The 19,509-nt window shown below is 58.6% G+C and overlaps 2 protein-coding genes across 2 annotated transcripts in view; one reads left to right on the forward strand and one right to left on the reverse strand.

Annotated features, from left to right (window-relative positions):
• The first annotated feature begins 10,387 nt into the window (after nucleotides 1-10,387).
• Nucleotides 10,388-13,995, forward strand: CCDC74B (coiled-coil domain containing 74B). Its single transcript, XM_037823452.1, has 8 exons — nucleotides 10,388-10,634; nucleotides 11,254-11,298; nucleotides 11,756-11,815; nucleotides 12,459-12,618; nucleotides 13,202-13,370; nucleotides 13,443-13,522; nucleotides 13,597-13,653; nucleotides 13,730-13,995. Exons 1-8 carry the CDS (start codon nucleotides 10,388-10,390, stop codon nucleotides 13,866-13,868), a joined length of 957 nt encoding a protein of 318 aa, XP_037679380.1. The 3' UTR covers nucleotides 13,869-13,995.
• Nucleotides 13,996-14,529: 534 nt separating this feature from the next.
• MED15 (mediator complex subunit 15) overlaps nucleotides 14,530-19,509 on the reverse strand; it is a 69,830-nt gene continuing 64,850 nt past the window's right edge. Inside the window, 9 exon segments of the mRNA XM_037823449.1 lie at nucleotides 14,530-15,287; nucleotides 15,608-15,706; nucleotides 15,962-16,128; nucleotides 16,203-16,363; nucleotides 16,587-16,653; nucleotides 18,969-19,032; nucleotides 19,111-19,213; nucleotides 19,216-19,247; nucleotides 19,338-19,465. Of these exon segments, the coding sequence (XP_037679377.1) occupies nucleotides 15,151-15,287; nucleotides 15,608-15,706; nucleotides 15,962-16,128; nucleotides 16,203-16,363; nucleotides 16,587-16,653; nucleotides 18,969-19,032; nucleotides 19,111-19,213; nucleotides 19,216-19,247; nucleotides 19,338-19,465 (958 nt within the window). The 3' untranslated portion in view covers nucleotides 14,530-15,150.

The following is a 19,509-nucleotide window of genomic DNA, read 5'->3' on the forward strand; positions in this document are numbered from 1 at the left end:
TTAGCAAGAAAGAATGCCGGATTTTGTCAGATGCCTTTTCTGTGTCAATTGAAGATGACCCTGTGCTGTTTTCCCTGTGTTTTGTTGATGTGGTGTATTACATTAATTGATTTTCTTACGTTGACCCTCCCTTGCATGCCTGGGATAAAACCCACTTGATCATGGGGTATAATTATTTGATGTGTTGTTGGATTCGGTTTTCAAGTATTTTGTTGAGAACTTTTGCATCTATATTCTTAAGAGAAATTGGTCTGTGATTTTCTTTTCTTGAAGTATCTTTATCTGGCTTTGGTATTAAGGTGATGTTGGCCTCACAAAATGAGTTACGTCCTGTTCCCTCTTCTTCAAATATTTTGGAAGAGTTTGAGCAGGATTGGGTCGGGGTATTAGTTCTTCCTGGAGTGACTGGTTGAGTTCCCCGTGAAGCCATCTGGTCCTGCGCTTTCCTCGGTGGGCAGGTTTTGATGACTGATTCAGTCTCTTTACTTGTGATTTTAATTTACTTGTAATTTATACTTCGTCTGGATTTGGTATCAGGGTAATGCTGGTCTCCTAGAATGAGTAAGAAAATATCTCCTCCTTTTCTGTTTTTCAGAACTGTTTTAGAAGGATTGTTGTTCCTTCTTTCCTAAACGTTCAGCAGAACTCATCAGGGAAGCCACTCGGGACTGGATTTTATCTGTCTAGAGATTTAGATTACTGATTCAAACTCATGCTATATAGGTTTGCTGAAATTTTCTATTTCCTCGAGTCAGTTTAATAAATTTGTATGTTTCTAGGAATTTGTCCATTTCATCTAGGTTATCTAATTTGTTGGCTTACAATTGTTCATGGTAATATCTTAGAATCCTCTATTTCTCTAAGGTTTTGGTAGTAATGTTTCCACTTTTCTTTCTGATTTTAGTTATTTGTGTCCTCCCTCCTTTTCTCTTGGTCAATCTAGGTAAATGTTTGCCATTTTTTTAAATATATTTTCAAAATACCAACTTTTGGTTTCATCTGTTATCTTTTTTTTTTCTCCTTTGCATTGATCTCTGCTCTAATCTTTATTATTTCCTTACTTCCGTTCACTTTGGGTTTAGTTTGCTCTTCTTTTACTAGTTCCTCAAGGTATGAAGTTAGGCTATTGATATGAGATTTTTTTTCTTTTTTAATAGGCATTTACAGCTATAAATTTCTCTCTGAGCATTGCCTTCCTTACAGCCCATAGATTTTGGTATGCTGTATTTTTGTTTTCTTTACTCTAAGTATTTTCTAATTTCCCTTGTGATTTCTTCATTGATTCATTGGTTGATTAATTTGCAAATTTTCATTTATTTGCAAATTTTCCAGTTTTCCTTCATTTATTTGCAAAATTTCCAGTTTTCTTTCTGGTATTGATTCCACTGTGATCAGAGAAGATCCCCAGAAGGATTTCAATCTTTTAAATTTATTAGCACTTGATCTGTGGCCTAACATATGGTCTTTCCTGGAGAATGATCCACGTGCACTTGAAAAGAATGTGTATCCTGTTGTTGGTGGTGAAGTGTTTGATATACATCTGTTGGGTCTAACTGTTCAAGTCCTCTGTTTTTTTATTGGTCTTCTGTCTAAATGTTCTACCCATTATCAAAAATTGTCTATTAAAGTCTACAACTTTTATTGTAGAACTTTCCATCTCTCTCTCAATCTGTCCATGTTTGCTTCATATATTTTGGGGCTCTGTCAGGTCCATATATATTTATAATTGTTACCTTCTCTTGCTGGGTTGTACCTTTCATCGATACATAATGCCTTTCTTAGCATCGTGTTATCATTTGTGATTTAAAGTCTGTTTTGTCTGATGATATTGTATCCACTCCTGCTGTCTTTTGTTTACTCGTTGTGTGGAGTATCTTTTTCCATCCTTTTCCTTTGAAACTCTGTTTCCTTATGTGCTGGTTTGAATGTATTAAGTCCCCCAAAATGCCATTATTTTTTATGTAATCTTGTGTGGGCTGACAGATCAGTGTTGATTAGATTGTAATTCTTCGAGTGTTTCCATGGGGATGTGCCCCACCCAACTGTAGGTGATAACTCTGATGAGATAATTTCCATGGAGGTCTGGCCCTGCCCATTCAGCGTGGGCCTTGATTAGTTTACTGGAGCACTGTATAACTCAGACAGAAGGAGCGAGCTTGCTACAGCCAAGAATGTGCTGGAACCCAGAGAGGAGCTTCAGCTTACAGAGATATTTTGGAGATGGCCTTTGAAAGCAGATGTCGGCCACATGCCTTCCCAGTTAACAGAGATTTTCCGGACGCCATTGGCCATCCTCCAGTGAAGGTACCCGATTGCTGATGTGTTACCTTGGACACTTTATGGCCTTAAGACTGTAACTGTGTAATCAGATAAACCCCCTTTCATAAAAGCCAATCCATCTCTGGTGTTTTGCTTAATGGCAGCATCAGCAAACTAGAACACCTTATATCTAAAATGAGTCTCTTGCAGAGAGCATATTGATGGAGTCTTTCTAATCTAATCTTCCAATCTCTGCCTTTTAATAGGCAAGTTTAGTCAGTTTTTTTTTTTTACATTTTTGATTGTGAAATATAACATATATCCAAAAAAGTGATGTCAGTTTGTTTTTAATGTGATCACTGATAAAGGATTTACTTCTGCCATTGAGCTATTTTGTTTTCTAGTTGACTTCTCAGTTTTTTGTTCCTCAAGTCCTCCATACTGTCTGTTATTGCATTTAGTTGATGTTTTTTTGTACTAAGCCATTTTGATTCCTCTTCTTTACTTTTCTGTTTATTTTTTAGTTATTTTTTTAGTGGTTACTTTGGCTAAATTGTAATTTACCAACCTCCATCCAGTTCTTCCCCGGCTGATTCAAGGGTTCTTCTGACTCCAGTGTCTTGACATGGCTGCGTGTCTGCAGTCCAGTAGTTGTTTCCGTGGAGGGAAGCTGCTGGAGCGTGCCACTCTGCCATCTTCCCCCCATCCGCTCCTTAGGTACATTTTTTCTGCCCTGTTCCTTCTTTCTTGTCTTCCTGAGACTCCATTTACCTCTGTTTTAAACCATTTAATACTGTCCACTGGACACTGGGTCTCTGTTAATTGCTTTTCATGTTTTTTCCCTTCTGTGCTTCAGTTTGCAGTTCCTACTGACCCTTTCCCCGTTGTAACAGTCTGCTGTTAGTCCCGTCTGATGCATTTACAGACCCAGATGTTTTTGAGTTCTACGATTTCCAATCAGTTTGCTTTTTACAGTTGCCAAATCCCTTCTGAAGTTCTCCATGGTTCCAACCACCACATCTGCTCAGGTTTGCTAATGCTGCTGTTATGCGAACAATATACCAGAAATGACTGGCTCTTATAAAGGGGGTTTATTTGGTTACAGTTATAGTCTGAAAGCCAGAAAGTGTCCAAGGTAAGGCATCAACACGAGTATACCTTCCCCGAAGGAAGGCCAATGGCGTCTGGAAAACCTCTGTTAGCTGGGAAGGCACGTGGCTGGTGTCTGCTGATCCCCAGTTGTTTTCCAGTTCCTCTCTCAGCTCCTGTGCTTTCTTCAGAATGTTGCTCTGCGGGTGTCTGAGCTTGTACCTCGGCTTGCCAGGCCTGGGCCAGGGGACCTGATCACCCCCTGGGGAGGGTAGTAGGTACGGGCGTGAGTGCCCTCTGCAGCCCCCCCGAGCCTGAGGAGCGAGGTCAAGGCAGCTCCCTTTTCCTCACCCAAAATGTCACTGGCAGGGGAGGCTTGCCGGAGGAAACCGCCTTTCTCCCAACTGCCCTTTCCCTACTTCCTTATCTTACCCACTCACTCCCTGGTGCCAAGGCCACTTCTGCCACCGCCAGCGCGCATGCCCGTGGCCAGAACAACCCCCGCCCCGCTGCAACGGTTCCGGCGTTCTCTCAGAACCAATCCTAGCCCCTATCCCTTCAATATTGCCATTTAAGGCTGCTTCACCTCCTTTCCAGCCCTGCCCTTCTTACCAGCCTATATAACCTGTAATCACCCCTGAATAAATCTCTTTGGCGCATACTCCTACTGGATGAAGAGTGTCTTGTCCCTATCGCCGCCCTCCTTGCACGCCTCCCGCCGAGGACCCTGGCCACGTCCTCCGCCTCGCCCTCGCCTCCGGGAAAGAGCCCCCGCCGCCGGTACCCCTTGAGCAGCCCCGAGAGCTGAGGGCTCGGCTACCGGCCGCCTCTCCCCCTAGAAGTAGCAACCGCGACCGCAACTGGTGCCCCGTGTGAGGAACGTCTCCACACAACAGTTCAGCGGGTCGATCGCTCGCCCGGACGCCTCTCCAGCTTCCCGTTTCCTCGCCTGCAAGGTAGGGCCGCCTCTCCTTCGCCGCTTCTGGAGCCGTGGGAGGTTCCCTGCTCCGAAGCCGCTCATTCCTTCCCCCACGCTCTCTTCATCCAGTAGGAACTCCTCCCTTCCCCCACGCTCTCTTCGTCCTCTTGTATGCGCACTTCTATGACCCCCGTTCCTCCTAACGCTCTCCCTCTTCCCCTCCATTACTTTGCTGTAGTTCTTTGTATTTTTATTTCCTCATTTGGTGCCGTGTGCCTTTTTGCAACCGCCCCCCCTGACTGCTCTCGTTGCCAAAGGGCACTGCTTTCTGCTCTCGCCGTCTCCTTCGGCCTTGCAGCCACAGCTTATCTCATTCTCTCTGCTCGGTAAACAACTCCTCCTCCTCCTCCCTGCCAGCCGGCCAGCCCGGCTCGGGAGCAACCCCCCCTCCTCCCCCCTCAGCTATGGGCAGTCGTATATCTACATGTCAGGCACCTCAAGTTCGTGCTCTGGCCGGTCTCCTAGACACGCATCGCTGTAAAGTGTCTGTCCGGCAGCTGCAGGTGTACTGGGACCTCCTGCTGCCTTTTAACCCATGGCTCACCACTTGTCATCTTTGGGACCCTGTTACTTATGACCGTCTTATTGATCGAGTCACTAATGCCATGGAACATGAGAGCAAGCGCTTCCCTCCCGGCTTGCTCCCCACCTTGATAACCATCCGCTCCTGCCTTCAAGGCTCCCTCCCCCCTGATCGAGGCCTCGTTAAATCCAAGGAGGCCCTATCAACCCAGCCAACAGATTCAGATAGCGATACTAATTCAAATCATGACTCAGACACGGAGTCCTTAGTCGAGCAGATTAACAACGCGCTCGAGGTGACTCCCAAAAAGCAAAATAACACTGCGCCACGCCAAGATGGCGAACTTCCTCCTTCTTCTTCCATCGAGGGGAGGAAATGCTCCAGCAATGACATCAGCCCTAAGCTGGGCCGGAAACCACATACGCTTTACCCAGCCCTTTCACAGGGCGGAGTTAGTCCGCCATCTTATGCCTTAGACCCCGCCCTTTCACAGGGCGGGGCTGATCCACCATCTTGTGTCTTAGCCACGCCCACCGCGCCGCCATCTTGCGACGCTTGGGGCCTCCCACTCCCGTCTCCCCCTCCGGCGAGCTCCCCCTCAGAGCCGCTACCGGCAGCTGCCGCCGCTCCTTCCACCCCACCGGCTAACAACCCCTGGCTGCCTTCTACACCTCAAGGCAACCCTTGGGGCAACGCTCCCCCTACCCCCACTCCCGCGCCAAGTCCTCTGCAAGCGTGTCCTCCTTTCTCTCGTGCTTTTCGCTGCTTTCCTCTTAACCTTGCCCCCACCCCACAGAAACCGTATGACTGGTATCCCATTGACCCAGATATTATTAAGCAGCTTCGCAGGGCCGTCAAGGAGGACGGGTTAGGTAGCCCATACGCTTCCCAAATACTGCAGGATCTCGGCATGGACTATTGCATCCCCCAAGACTGGGCCTCGCTTGCCCGTTCCATTCTTAACCCCGGTCAGTTTGTTGACTGGCGTGCTCACTTCCAGGCAGAAGCAGCTCAGCAAAGTGAGCAAGACGCAGCCCTTGGAGTCTATCATCCCCCTGAAGCCTATTTGGGCACTGGAGCATTTCTAAATGCGTCTGCTTATATTAATGCACCTGCCACCTTGTGGCCTATCCTTTGGGGAATCGCCTTACAAGCGTTTGCCAATTGCTCTGCCTGTCAGCCTAATAAATTCACCAAGCTCTTCCAGGAGCCGAGTAAGCCTTTCACCACCTTTGTCTCCAGAGTCGAAGAAACCTGCGCTCAAAAGGTAAGTGATCCCCAGGCCCAATATTACACGTGCCCATCCTCAAATCCTGGAAAATCGTACTGTAATTCCCCCAACGAGTACTACTGTGCATACTGGGGGTATAAAACACTAACCACTAATTGGAAGCCTCCTGTTCCTGATCATTACCTTACCCTAAAGTGGGCCCCTACAGGGTGCAAACTCCCTACTGTTAACTGGCTCGGCCAAGAAAGTAAGGGATCCTGCACACATCTTAAACTTACAGTGCAGCTTCCCACTAATCCCTCCTGGTTACTCGGTCAAACTTGAGGCTTCAGAATCTATGAGAAAGGAGCCAACCGAGAATCACTTATTCTTATAAAAAAGGAAGCTGTAAACCAACCATACCAAAATACTGCTTTAAAAACACCCTCTGGCATAGGTCCCAACAAAGTCATTAACCCCCTTTTTCCACAGCCCTCCAGCCGCACTTCAAGTACAAGCAGCGCATCTAGAGGCCGCACCTCAGCTGCAAACAACGCATCGCCAACCCTACCACCCCAGCTTCCTCTGCCCCCTTCTCGTTATTCCTCTCCCCTCCTCAGCCTCATCCAAGCCGCCTTTGCCTCAGTAAACTCCTCCAACCCCAATTTTACCTCATCCTGCTGGCTCTGCCTCTCTACCTCTTCCTCTCTATACGAGCCCGTTGCCTCCAACCTCTCCTTTTCAGAAAGCACAGAAAACAGCCCCTTGGAATGCAATTGGAATACCTCTGCCGTCTCCCTAACCTTTCATTCAGTCTCCTATACGGGAAAGTGCGTCCGCCCTCGCTCCAGGAACTCTCCCGACCTCACTGCCTGTGCCAGCTATTCATCTCCCAGCAGCTCGGCAAAATTTCTCATTCCTCATAACTCCTCCCAATGGCTCTGCTCCTCTACAGGACTTACCCCCTGTCTCAGCACGAATGTCATCAATGAATATAAAGAAACTTGCCTCCTAATTGTCCTTATCCCTAGGGTCTTATACCACAGCGAAGAAGACTTCTTCCTCCGTCTGGAAAAAACTGCGGCTCCTGCCCCACTGCAAAAGCGAGAGCCCATCACCGTCCTTACAATTGCCTCCCTCCTAGGTCTTGCCGGCGCTGGCACCGGAATCGCTGCACTAGCCAGTCAAGACTCCGCCCTAACGCACCTCAGGGCGGCTGTTGACGAAGACATTCATCACTTACAAAACGCTATTCACCATCTAAAAAATTCTGTCAATTCCCTCTCTGAAGTAGTGCTCCAAAACCGCCGAGGTCTTGACCTTCTCCTCCTCAAAGAAGGAGGCCTCTGCGCCGCCCTAGGAGAAGAGTGCTGTGTTTATGCCAATTCCACAGGTCTCGTCGAGGACAGCCTGAAAAGAGTCCGAGAGGGACTAGAGAAACGTAAAAGAGATCGTGAAGCCACCAGTTATTGGTCCAGTTTTTTCACTCCCATCCTCCCATACATCCTTCCTTTTCTTGGCCCCCTATTAATAATTATTCTAGCTCTCATCTTAGGACCCTGCCTCATCCGCAAAATTGTCCAGCTTGTAAGAAAACAAACGGATGCCATTTTTTCCTCGTTCGTGCAAATCCAGTATCAGCGACTCGCCACCTCTGACGCCCCCCACTCCAAGATAACAGCCAACCCCCCGCGACCTCAACGCCACCGGTCGACTCGCCAACCGCGAGACCCTTCTCAATTACCTGAACATCGTTCTCGCCTCGAGTTCCAGCTTCTCTGAACCCCTGAACTTTAAACCCCTCACCTTCACCCAGCCCGCTGCAGCGAAGCCATTGTCAAGCGCCCGGGCACCACACCAACACTGAGCTCCAGCCTCGCTGGGCCACCGTCAACCCCTTTTTCCCTTCCCTAACCTCCCCTTTCCCTCACCCGTAGTGGGCCTCTCCGGTAAAGCCTCTTCCTCTAATTAGAAAAGAAAGGGGAATTGCGGGTGTCTGAGCTTGTACCTCGGCTTGCCAGGCCTGGGCCAGGGGACCTGATCACCCCCTGGGGAGGGTAGTAGGTACGGGCGTGAGTGCCCTCTGCAGCCCCCCCGAGCCTGAGGAGCGAGGTCAAGGCAGCTCCCTTTTCCTCACCCAAAATGTCACTGGCAGGGGAGGCTTGCCGGAGGAAACCGCCTTTCTCCCAACTGCCCTTTCCCTACTTCCTTATCTTACCCACTCACTCCCTGGTGCCAAGGCCACTTCTGCCACCGCCAGCGCGCATGCCCGTGGCCAGAACAACCCCCGCCCCGCTGCAACGGTTCCGGCGTTCTCTCAGAACCAATCCTAGCCCCTATCCCTTCAATATTGCCATTTAAGGCTGCTTCACCTCCTTTCCAGCCCTGCCCTTCTTACCAGCCTATATAACCTGTAATCACCCCTGAATAAATCTCTTTGGCGCATACTCCTACTGGATGAAGAGTGTCTTGTCCCTATCGCCGCCCTCCTTGCACGCCTCCCGCCGAGGACCCTGGCCACGTCCTCCGCCTCGCCCTCGCCTCCGGGAAAGAGCCCCCGCCGCCGGTACCCCTTGAGCAGCCCCGAGAGCTGAGGGCTCGGCTACCGGCCGCCTCTCCCCCTAGAAGTAGCAACCGCGACCGCATTGCTCTTGGGGCATTTTATCCTCTCTTAGCTTCTCCAGAGCAAAAGTGTTAGCAAAAGTCTTTATTCAATGGCCATCTCCAAAACGTCACTCTCAGCTGCTCTGAGGTCCTTCTGTTTGTGAGCTTTTTATAGGGCTCCAGTGATTAAATCAAGACCCACCCTCAATGGGTAGGGCCATGCTTCCATGGAAACGTTCAATCAAGAGGTCACATGCTAATCAAAAGTGTCACTCACAGTTGGGTGGGTCACATCTCCATGGAAACAATCAAACGTTTCCAACCTAATCAATACTAGTATATCTGCACCCACAAGACTGCCTTAAAGATAATGGCGTTTTGGAGGATATAATACATCCAAACTGGCACAACATCCATATATATTTTTTGGAGATTCTTTAACATATTTACTGTAACTCCTTTTCTCTTAATTCCACTACCTAGAATTGTTTCTTCTCTTGGCTATACATCACAGTTGTCTGTTTCTTTGCATGTCTAGTGCTATTGTATATGATTAGCGGAGGCTCTGGATTTTGTTGTCATCCTCTTTAGACTCAGTGTTGAGTTTTGCGCGGTAGGCACTTAAATTCCTGGAAAACCTCCGTGAACTTGTGGCTCTAGGGCTGAGGCTTTGTGATGGTGGCGATGAACTGAGGCTGCTTTCGGTCCTAGGACGCACCCTCCCACCCTAACACGCGGGCAGGACCCTCTAACTTTCAGCCTCCAAACTGTCTCCCCTGGGGCTGGCAGCAGGTGACTCTCCCCGGCTCTGCCACCTCCCTCCCTGCTGCTGCCGCCCTTTGGGACCCTTGGAATCTCGTCCACACACGCGCAGGCCACACTCGGCCAAGTTCTCGCCGGGAGAGCTGACGGCAGAGCCGGAGCCTCTGCGTTCCCCGCCGTTTCCCCCGGCGGAGCCCTCAGCTGGGGCTCCCGGTCTGGGGTCTCGGGGACTGGAGGAAGGGGAGCTGCCTCCCCGCCAGTCCTGCCTGCTCGTCGGCTCTCCTGTGCCTTCAGACGGGTGTTTTGCACATTTTCTCCAAAGCTTCACTGTGGGAGGTTGTGCAATTATTGGAAGTGGAAACTCTAACCTTTTGATTTCTGAACGTGTGAACCGTAGCAGCTATTGAAAAAATGAACTATTGAAATGCCGGTAAAATAATTAAGCGTAACAACCTACTGCAAAGGCCGGTGGTTCTCTCGTCAGGATGCCTGAGGGCTTGCTCCGCGGCACCCCAGCAAGGCCCCGCCCACCTTCTACCCCGCCCCGGCCCCGCCCACCTTCTACCCCGCCCGGCTGCTCAGGCCCCGCCCACCTTCTACCCCGCCCCTAGGCCGCCCGGCCCCGCCCACCTTCTACCCCGCCCCTAGGCCGCCCGGCCCCGCCCACCTTCTACCCCGCCCCGGCCGCTCAGGCCCCGCCCATCTTCCACCCCGCCCCGGCCGCTCATGCCCCCCCGCCTGCTGCCCCCGCCCCGGCTGCTCAGGCCCCGCCCACCTTCTACCCCGCCACGGCCGCCCAGGCCCCGCCCACCTGCTACCCTGCCCGCCCTCTACCCCGCCCCGGCTGCTCAGGCCCCGCCCACCTCCGGCCCCGCCCCCGCCCTCTGCCCCGCCCCGTTCCTTAGCCCCGCCCCGGGCTCGGCGTTTCCATGGGGACGCGGGGCCAGCGAGCGGCGGCGACATGAGCGCGGCGGCGGCGCCCGGGCTGCGGCCGCACAGCTCGGGGCCCCCGGGCTCCCGCAGCGGCTCCCGCCCGCGCCCGCGCCCGCCCCCCGGGCCCCCGGCCCCCGGCGCGCCCCCCGGGCTGGGCGCGGCGCAGAAGCGCGTCCTGGAGCTGGAGAAGAGCCTGCGCTTCCTGCAGCAGCAGCACGCGGAGACGCTGGGCAAGCTCCACGCGGAGACGGAGCAGCTGAAGCGGGAGAACAGGGGTGGGCGCCGGGGCGGGGCGCGCGGGGGCCGGCTTCACACAGCACACACAGCTTCCGTCGGACACACACCGACGTGCGGAGGGCACGGCCCCGGGACACGCGCGGACCAACGCCCAGACCCGGGGTGGGCCCGTCCCCCTGCCCGGGCTGCTCGCCCCCTGGCGCTGCCCCTCCGCCTGCCGGGCCGAGCCCTCCATCGCGGGGCGTCTTTCTGTCCGGGCCCACTCGGCCTTCCTGAGACGCGCTTCAGGCCTCAGGCCCAGCCCCTGACGCCCAGGCTGGACGTGACCACCCCAGGCCCTGAGCGTGGGCCACCCCTTCCTCGCCAGATCACCCCGACTCTCCCCGGGGTCCCTGGAGCCCCGGGCCCCACCTGGCAGCCTACAGGCATGGCCGCATGGCCGCCGGGGTCTGCTTCCAGGAACTGCCCAGAGATCCTCTTTCTGGCCAGTGGTGCCCAGGCAGGAGCCCCAGGGACAGGGTTGTGAGCGAGGACCCCCGGGGCTGAGCAGGGAGGGTGGGGGGCAGAGGGCAGCCGGGGCCACGGGAAGTGAGCCGGGCGGCTCTCGAAGCAGCTGTGGCTTCCCACCCCGACGAGGCGGCCTGTGCTTGCTCCCAGATCTCCACTACAAGCTCATCATGCACCAGGGGCCACAGAAGAAAGGTGAGGCCCGGCCCTCCCTGGGGGAAGACACCGTGGGCCCAGCCACGGCCGGGTGACTACAGGCCAGCGTGGCAGGGGCTGCTCTCAGGGTGCCTGAGGCCGGTGCAGCAGCCCCCCACTCCGCTCCCGTCCCCCCAGCCTGGTGGGCTCCCCAGGGGCGAGAGGCAGCCCCTCCCCACCATCCTACAGCACCCGTTTGATGATAGGCGGGAGCAAGACTCGTCCAGGGCAGAAAGGAACATGGTGTGCCCGGCCCCCGGCCAGCCCCTCCCCGCCCAGGCTCTGTTTGTGGGCTCCCTCTCCCCGTTACCTCTGGGGCCAGGGCTGTGGGGACCCGGTGGGCTTGCCCGCCAGCAGGGATGGTCCGGCCTCTTCTGCCCCAGGCACGTGGCTGGGTGGGGGGCCGCACTGAGCGGCTGCCCCTGCTTGGGGCTCACGTGGCCTTCCCTCCGACCAGGCAGCGTGTCCACCTCCAGCATCCACTCCAACAAGTCGGTCTCGAATTCGACGGTCTCAGGTACGTGTTCCCCTGTGCTGAGTGCTCCGGGGCAGGGGTCCCCAGATGGGTGCTGTGGTGGGCTGAGCAGAGCCCAAAGCCTGGGCTGGGCCGGGGGGCTCAGGGAGAGGGAGGCCAGGAGGCAGGGCCGCCAGCACGGGCTGTCCCCGCACCAAGCACGCAGGAGGCAGGTGGGAGGCTCTGCCCAGGAGGGGGGCTCGGCCCGCTCAGCAGCAGCAGTGGCTCTGCCCCTGCACGGAGAGCCCAGGCAGGTGAAGGTCACCGGCTGAGAGGAAACCAGGGGGCTGAGACCCCAGGCCTCTTGTTCAGTTGCATTTTGCCCCAAATGGGGTGCTGCTTCCAGGGCCAGGGCACAGCTTGCAGGGGCTGCCCCACACAGGAGGAGGGGCCGCATCTCTGCTTGGGCCACGGCGGGGTGGGCACGCTGGCAGGGCTGCGGCTCGGTGCCCGCTGGACACCTCTGGTTTTAGAAGCCGCCCCAGGGGCTTCGCTCTCAGACCCTCACCCATTCCGCCAGCAGCCCTCCATCAGAGGAGAAACAGGCTGGGCGCAGAGAGCCCTGGGTGCACACAGCTGGTGTGGGGCGGCGTGGGCGGCAGCTGCCAGCCACTGCAGTGACCGTCCGTCGGGGTCTGCCCTGCAGCCAACTCTCACGGCAAGGCCAGGCCCCAGCCCGGCTCCTTCAAGAAGCAGGACTCAAAAGCCGACATCCCCCAGAAAACAGACCTGGACGAGCATCCAAGCCTTGCCCCACTTCACTGCAGCAAGACGGACGGAGGCCCCGGGGCACAGGCGCGGGCTAAGTAAGGCACCCAGGGCTGGGCCCCCCGCTCCCCGGGCCCAGCGCAGAAAGTCATCTGGCCTACAAGTTAGCTCGCTCTTGAGCAAGAGAGCGATGAGCAGGGATGCTGAGAACCAGAGCAGGACGCAGCGTGGGGTTGTCTGGGGGCCTGGGCCCCTGCTTCCCTCCAATAGTTGCCACGCTCTGCTTTCCCTGCCCCAGCCTGGCTCCAGCAACACCCAGGGTGGCTGCCTGGGGCACCAGCAGGAGCCAGCCTGGGCGCTTGCATTTTAAAAGTGGACCCTGTCGTCCCAGGGCAGTGCAGCTAGCAGGCCAGCTTCCTGTCCCCTGCACACAGTCTCCGCTCCCCGGCAACCTGCCCCACTACGTGCACGCAGGCTTGGGACGTAGTGCCACTCCCTGCACCACTTTTGACCCCCGGTGGCCCTCGAGGGGAGGGGACAAGCTCAGATCTCAGCTGGCCTGAGGTGCCCCCCACTGGGCCTGGAGCCCCGGGGCTGGGACCCTCTGCCTCGCATGGCCCCGGGCCGGGTGGGTGCTGCCCCGGGAGGGAGGTGGCTCGAGGCTGCTATGATGACTTCCAGAGAAGCGGAGCCCTCCCAGGCGGGGCCCGTCCCGGTAACCGGCAGGCAGGCAGCAGGGGTGCCCCTGGCCTCGAGCCTGCTCCTGCAGCTGCGCAAGCCCGCCACGCTGCAGCAGTGCGAGGTGGTCATCCGCCAGCTGTGGAACGCCAACCTGCTGCAGGCCCAGGAGGTGAGCGGCCGGGCGGTGGGGGCGGACCCGGGGCCCCCAGGCCCCCCCACACCTCATCTCCTCGCCTTCCAGCTGCAGCACCTCAAGTCCCTCCTGGAAGGGAACCACAGGCCCAGGGCCGCCCCCGAGGAGCCAGGGCCCGGTTCTCCCAAGTAAGTGCCTGGTGGCGCCCACCCCACGTGGCTGGGAGGCCCAGGCCCTGGGCTCACGGCTCCTCCTCCTCCAGGGACCAGGAGGCCACGCAGCTCCCCAAGGTCCCTGCCAAGAGCCCGGCCAGGAAATGGTGAGTCCTGGGGCCTGCGGGGAGAGGCCGGGCTGGGGCTGCTGCAGACGCCCACGGTGCCACCCCTGCCCCGCAGCCTGCTACTGAGCCCCGTGCCCGTGGCGGACCGTGCCATCCTGCCCGCGCTCAAGCAGACCCTCAAGAGCAGCTTTGCCGAGCGGCAGAAGAGGCTGCAGGCGGTGCAGAGCCGGCGGCTGCACCGGCCTGTGCTGTGAGCTCCAGGCCAGGACCCCACAGAGCCTTCCGGAGGACCCCAGCCCTGCTAAGGCAGGCTCGAGTGGGACCACCACAACTTGCGGTAAAACCCTTGATCTCACAATTCAGAAGTTCTCAATTTTCTTGCTCAAATTTTGCTGTCTTGCATTTACACAAAACTATATTATAAAGTAAGCATCACCCTACCCGTTAAAGACTGAAAATAAACTTTGTTTCTCCAAACCCCACGCCAACCGGGCATCAGTTCCCCAGTTATCCTGTCCCCACCTCGGGGCCTCAGTCTGGACCCGGCTGCCCTGGGTGCTTTCAGCGCGTCACTGGGCCTCCCCCGGCCCAGCCTGGGCACCTCTCTGTGCTGCCTGAGACTTGGTAAACACTGCTATGCGCCACCCCGCTGGGCCAGGCACCAGATCCACCCTCCCGGGATGCCACGGCCCCCGTCGCCACGCTGCCCCTCTTACCACGAGCCCTCCTTTTCCTGCCCGGCAGCCACCGTGCCCTGTGGGGTGGGCAGCTCCCCCTCCTCAGCATGGCTGCTGCCTGGAATGCTGGTGGGTGGCCAGACCCCGAAGGAGGCTCGCCAGGGTGAGCCAAACCAAGGGCCCAGCCCTGCCGGGACAGGAAGAGGAGGAGGGAGCGCAGTGACAAACAGGACCGAGCCAGGAATGAGGTGTTTATTATAAGAACCACAGGTGACGTGCGGTGCACATACAAAAGGTGGGGATGGGGAGGGGGCTGCCCATCTGCTGGGAGCTTCACTCTCTGCAGCAGTGGCAGAGCGGGCGGTGCTGTGGCCCGAGGCTCGGACCCGGTTGTCCTGGAGCAGGCAGTGGTGGGCAGCCCCGTGGTCACTTGGTCCTGCACGGCGGTGAGGGCACCTCCCACTGGCGGGCGGCACACCCAGCCCCCCAGGCCACGCCGCTCCTCCCAGGCGGAGGCCCCCCACCCCGACCCCAGCACTCCCTGCAACGTGGCCCCGTTCCCGGGGGAGTCGCCCGGACTCAGCACTGGGGTCAGAGACGGCCGCGTGTGCGTGACGGTCTCCCAGCAGGCGGCGTTAGTGTCTGGCGCCCTGCGGGGTGGGCGCGTGGAGAATCTCCTCCAAGGGGCCGGTGCCCCCTCCCAGCTCGGCCGGCCCACGAGCCGCCTGTCTGAGTGCTGTGCAGCGCGGGAGAACGTCCCGCGGGTCCCAAGGCAGAAGATAAAAGCAGGAAAGCTAACCTAACCCCGGGTCCTCCAGAGAACCCACTAGAAGTGTCCGCGATGAGGTGTGCACTGTGGCTACGCGGCCGACAGGCAGGCCTGCTGGATGCTCTGCGCCCAGGTGTTGAGCAGGGCCGTGACCGAGTGCTTGTCGGGCAGCTGCAGCAGCCGCGAGGTCATGCACTGGTGCACCGACCGCAGGAAGGGGTTGGCGTCTGCAACGGAGAGCAGAGGGCCGTCACCACGCGCCCCCCGGCTGGCCCGCCCAACCTCTCCCCTCTGCCCAGCGACTCAGGCCCTGCTCGGGCCCCGGAGCCCAGGGCTTCCCTCCACGACACCCTCAGGTCCCCACCCTGACCCCACTGCCCCCGGCTCCTGCATCCAGATCTCTCTGTGCCTGCAGGCTGGCCCCGGCTGCCCCCGCCGCCCACAAGCTGCTGCCTGCGAACTGCCAGGCAGGGGAGGGGGCTCTGTGGGACACTCAGGGCACAGGACTCCTCTCTCCCGGCAGGTGCTGGGCCCCTTGCCCACACACCGTACTGCCACTGCCGGTCGATCCACAGGGGGCTCTGGGCGGGGTAGTCGGCGGGCACGCTGAGCTCCAGGGGCGGCACGCTGGGCAGGTCCTTGTCATCTGCAACACAGGAGGCTGCCCTGGACCCCGGCTCAGGCCCTGCCCCACAACCTGTGGCCCCGGGGAATTCAGCGAGAAACCCCGCAAGGCCCAGGGCTGCCCCGGCGCCCCAGTTCCCACTGCCACCTTCCTCAGGACCTCAGACAGGCGAGCGCAGGCCGGGGGAGGGCCGCAGGGTCCACCCAGCCCCTATGTCCCACTCGAGCATGAGTGTGAGCGTGGGCTCATGGCCCGGGTGGCGGGCAGGGCGCTCACCCAGCTTGCAGATAAGGTGCACGGTGCCGTTGTTGCTGCAGCGCGAGGGGTCCAGGTTCACCAGGAACTTGGGGTCCAGCCTGGCCACCTCCCCCTGCAGCACGCTGGGGATGCTCTGCCGCTCGTCCTCGTCCAGCTTGCGCTTCCGGGTGCAGACCGCCGGGGCCCTGGGGGGGTGGCGGGTGAGCACCGGGCCCCCCCCCGCCCCGGCCGAGCCCCCACCAAGCCCCCGGCCGCGTACGTGATGGGGGGGCCGTGGATGGCGGTCATGGCCGGCACGAAGGTGCGGTACAGGGAGTGGTTGAAGACAGGCGAGCGGATGTTGGCCAGGACGGCGTCCAGGAGGGGCTGGAACAGGTGCTGCTGCTTGGTGGGCGGCACTGGGGGTGGGGGTGGCGTGGGCTGAGGGCGGGAGAGGGGGTCAGCTTGTGGCCACACCCACTCCCGAGCGCGCGCCCCAGACCCCCAAGCTCTCCCCCAGGCAGATGTGGCCGCAGCGGCACGAAGCCCCAGACTTCCACGTCTGTGCTCCCACCCCATCCCCACCAGGGCTGCCCTGAAAGAAGACCCCGCGGGCAGAGTGCACCCCTGCAGGCCTCCCGAGGACCACCAGGGCCGCACTCACCACTGCCATGTCATTCTTGAGCTTCTCCAGGGCAATCTCACACTTCTGCAGGGTTTTCAGGGGACACCTGCAGGGGAAGAAGAGGCAACATTGGTGGCCTCAGGGCTGGAGGCTTGGGGGAAGCACGGAACCGCTGCAGGCCACCGGGAGCCCTCACAGGGGCTCAGCCTGGGGACGGGCCGTCGGCAGACCCACAGCGCCGGGCAGGCGGCCGCCAACGCCGGAACTCGTCTGCTCTGGAGCTGCCTCCCTTCCCCGCAGCCCACGGCTCAGCCCGAGAGGGCCTGGACTCTCTCCAGCTCGGACAGCCCCTGTTCAGTGTGATCAGCATTCTGCCCCGTGAGCAGAACGGGGAGCCTTCTAGAAGGGAGAAGGGGAGCACAGCCTGAGTGAAGGCAGGGAGAGAGAAGTGGCCCAGGAGCACACTGTGGCAGCGTCTGTGCAAGTGGGACCCTCGCCCTGCTCCTGAGAAGGGGACCAGCTGGGGCACGGGAGAACGCGTGGTGACACACGCAGGCACAGCCGGCTCTGCAGACAGGGTGACAAGCTCGGGTGTTTGCCCAGGGTCACAGGCAAGGCAGGGGCAGAGCTGAGGTCCGAGGTCAGACCGAGGCCCGTCAGGAGCCAGGGAGCACAGCTCAACGGCCCGGCCCTGACAGCCACAACATGGCTGGTGATGTGGACGAGGGTCAGCCGTTAGGGTGTGTGTGTGTGTGTGTGTGCGTGTATGTGTGTGTGCGTGCAGTGGGGACGAAGGACAGCCGTTAGGGTGTGTGTGTGTGTGTGTGTGTGAGTGGAGTGGGGACGAGGGACAGCCGTTAGGGGGTGTGTGTGTGTGTGTGTGTGTGTGTGTGTGTGTGCAGTGGGGACGAGGGACAGCCGTTAGGGGGTGTGTGTGTGTGTGTGTGTGAGTGCAGTGGGGACGAAGGACAGCCGTTAGTGTGTGTGTGTGTGTGTGTGTGTGTGTGTGCAGTGGGGACGAGGGACAGCCGTTTGTGTGTGTGTGTGTGTGTGTGTGTGTGTGTGTGCAGTGGGGACGAGGGACAGCCGTTAGGGGGTGTGTGTGTGTGTGAGTGGAGTGGGGACGAGGGACAGCCGTTAGGGGGTGTGTGTGTGTGTGTGTGAGTGCAGTGGGGACGAAGGACAGCCGTTAGGGTGTGTGTGTGTGTGTGTGTGTGAGTGCAGTGGGGACGAGGGACAGCCGTTAGGGGGTGTGTGTGAGTGCAGTGGGGACGAGGGACAGCCGTTAGGGGGTGTGTGTGTGTGTGAGTGCAGTGGGGACGAGGGACAGCCGTTAGGGGGTGTGTGTGTGTGTGAGTGCAGTGGGGACGAGGGACAGCTGTTAGGGGGTGTGTGTGTGTGTGTGTGTGTGAGTGGAGTGGGGACGAGGGACAGCCGTTAGTGTGTGTGTGTGTGTGTGAGTGCAGTGGGGACGAGGGACAGCCGTTAGGGGGTGTGTGTGTGTGTGAGTGCAGTGGGGACGAGGGACAGCCGTTAGTGTGTGTGTGTGTGTGTGTGTGTGTGAGTGGAGTGGGGACGAGGGACAGCCATTAGGGGGTGTGTGTGTGTGTGTGTGAGTGCAGTGGGGACGAGGGACAGCCGTTAGGGGGTGTGTGTGTGTGTGTGAGTGGAGTGGGGACGAGGGACAGCCGTTAGGGTGTGTGTGTGCGTGCGTGTGTGTGAGTGCAGTGGGGACGAGGGACAGCCGTTTGTGTGTGTGTGTGAGTGCAGTGGGGACGAGGGACAGCCGTTAGGGTGTGTGTGTGTGTGTGTGTGTGAGTGCAGTGGGGATGAGGGACAGCCGTTAGGGGGTGTGTGTGTGTGTGTGAGTGCAGTGGGGACGAGGGACAGCTGTTAGGGTGTGTGTGTGCGTGCGTGTGTGTGAGTGCAGTGGGGAGAATGGACAGACGTTAGGGTGTGTGTGTGTGTGTGTGTGTGTGTGTGAGTGCAGTGGGGACGAGAGACAGCCGTTAGGGTGTGTGTGTGCGCGTTGTGTGTGTGAGTGCAGTGGGCAGAATGGACAGCTGTTAGGGTGTGTGTGTGTGTGTGTGTGTGTGAGTGCAGTGGGGACGAGGGACAGCTGTTAGGGGGTGAGTGTGTGTGTGTGTGCGCGTGTGTGTGTGTGTGTGCAGTGGGGACGAGGGACAGCCGTTAGGGTGTGCGTGTGTGTGCAGTGGGGACGAGGGACAGCTGTTAGGGGGTGAGTGTGTGTGTGTCTGCACGCGCATGTGGCTGCAGTGTGGGCCCTGGCGAAGGTGAAGCCCGAGCAGACACGCCCCCGGGGGCCCCGGCGAGGCCCCTCCCTGAAGCCAGGTGCCCCCATCGCCCTCCCCGGCTGTCACCAGCGTGCCGCATCCCCCGGGCAGGGCTGGGGGCGCTCACCGCTTGGAGGGGTCCGTCAGGATGTCCAGGAGGCTCTTCATCTTGCTCAGGTCCTTTTTCCTGTCTGGGGCAGAGGAGGGTGCTAGGCCTCAGGCCCTGGCGCCCGCGGCACCCCCATCCCCGGCCCCGGCCCCGCGCCCACCTTCGTTCTTGTCGATCTTGTTGATCATGCGGCGCAGCGGCTCGATGTACTTGGACAGCTGCTTCAGCTTGTCCAGGTACTGCTGCTCCTCGGCCTGGCTGGGGGCCCGCCGGGCTCAGGACCCGCGCTGGGGTTCACTGCAGGGAGCGGCCCGTGAACGCGGGCACCTGCCCGTGGAGAGGCCCCCCGCGCCCCACACCCCGCGGCCGGGGCCCAGGCCGACTCACCTGGCGTGTTGAGAGGCCCCGGGGACGGGACGCTGAAGTTCTGTGGGGTGCGCGCCGTGACGGGGCTCTGGGAGGGCTGCGGCGAGGGGCTGGGCAGGAAGCTGCCGGGCGAGGGGGCCGGGCCGGAGCTGCGGGGAGCGTGGCCAGGGGTGAGCCGGGGGCCGGGCCACCA

Source organism: Choloepus didactylus, assembly GCF_015220235.1.
Source record: "Choloepus didactylus isolate mChoDid1 chromosome 23 unlocalized genomic scaffold, mChoDid1.pri SUPER_23_unloc1, whole genome shotgun sequence".
Taxonomy (NCBI): Eukaryota; Metazoa; Chordata; class Mammalia; order Pilosa; family Megalonychidae; genus Choloepus; species Choloepus didactylus.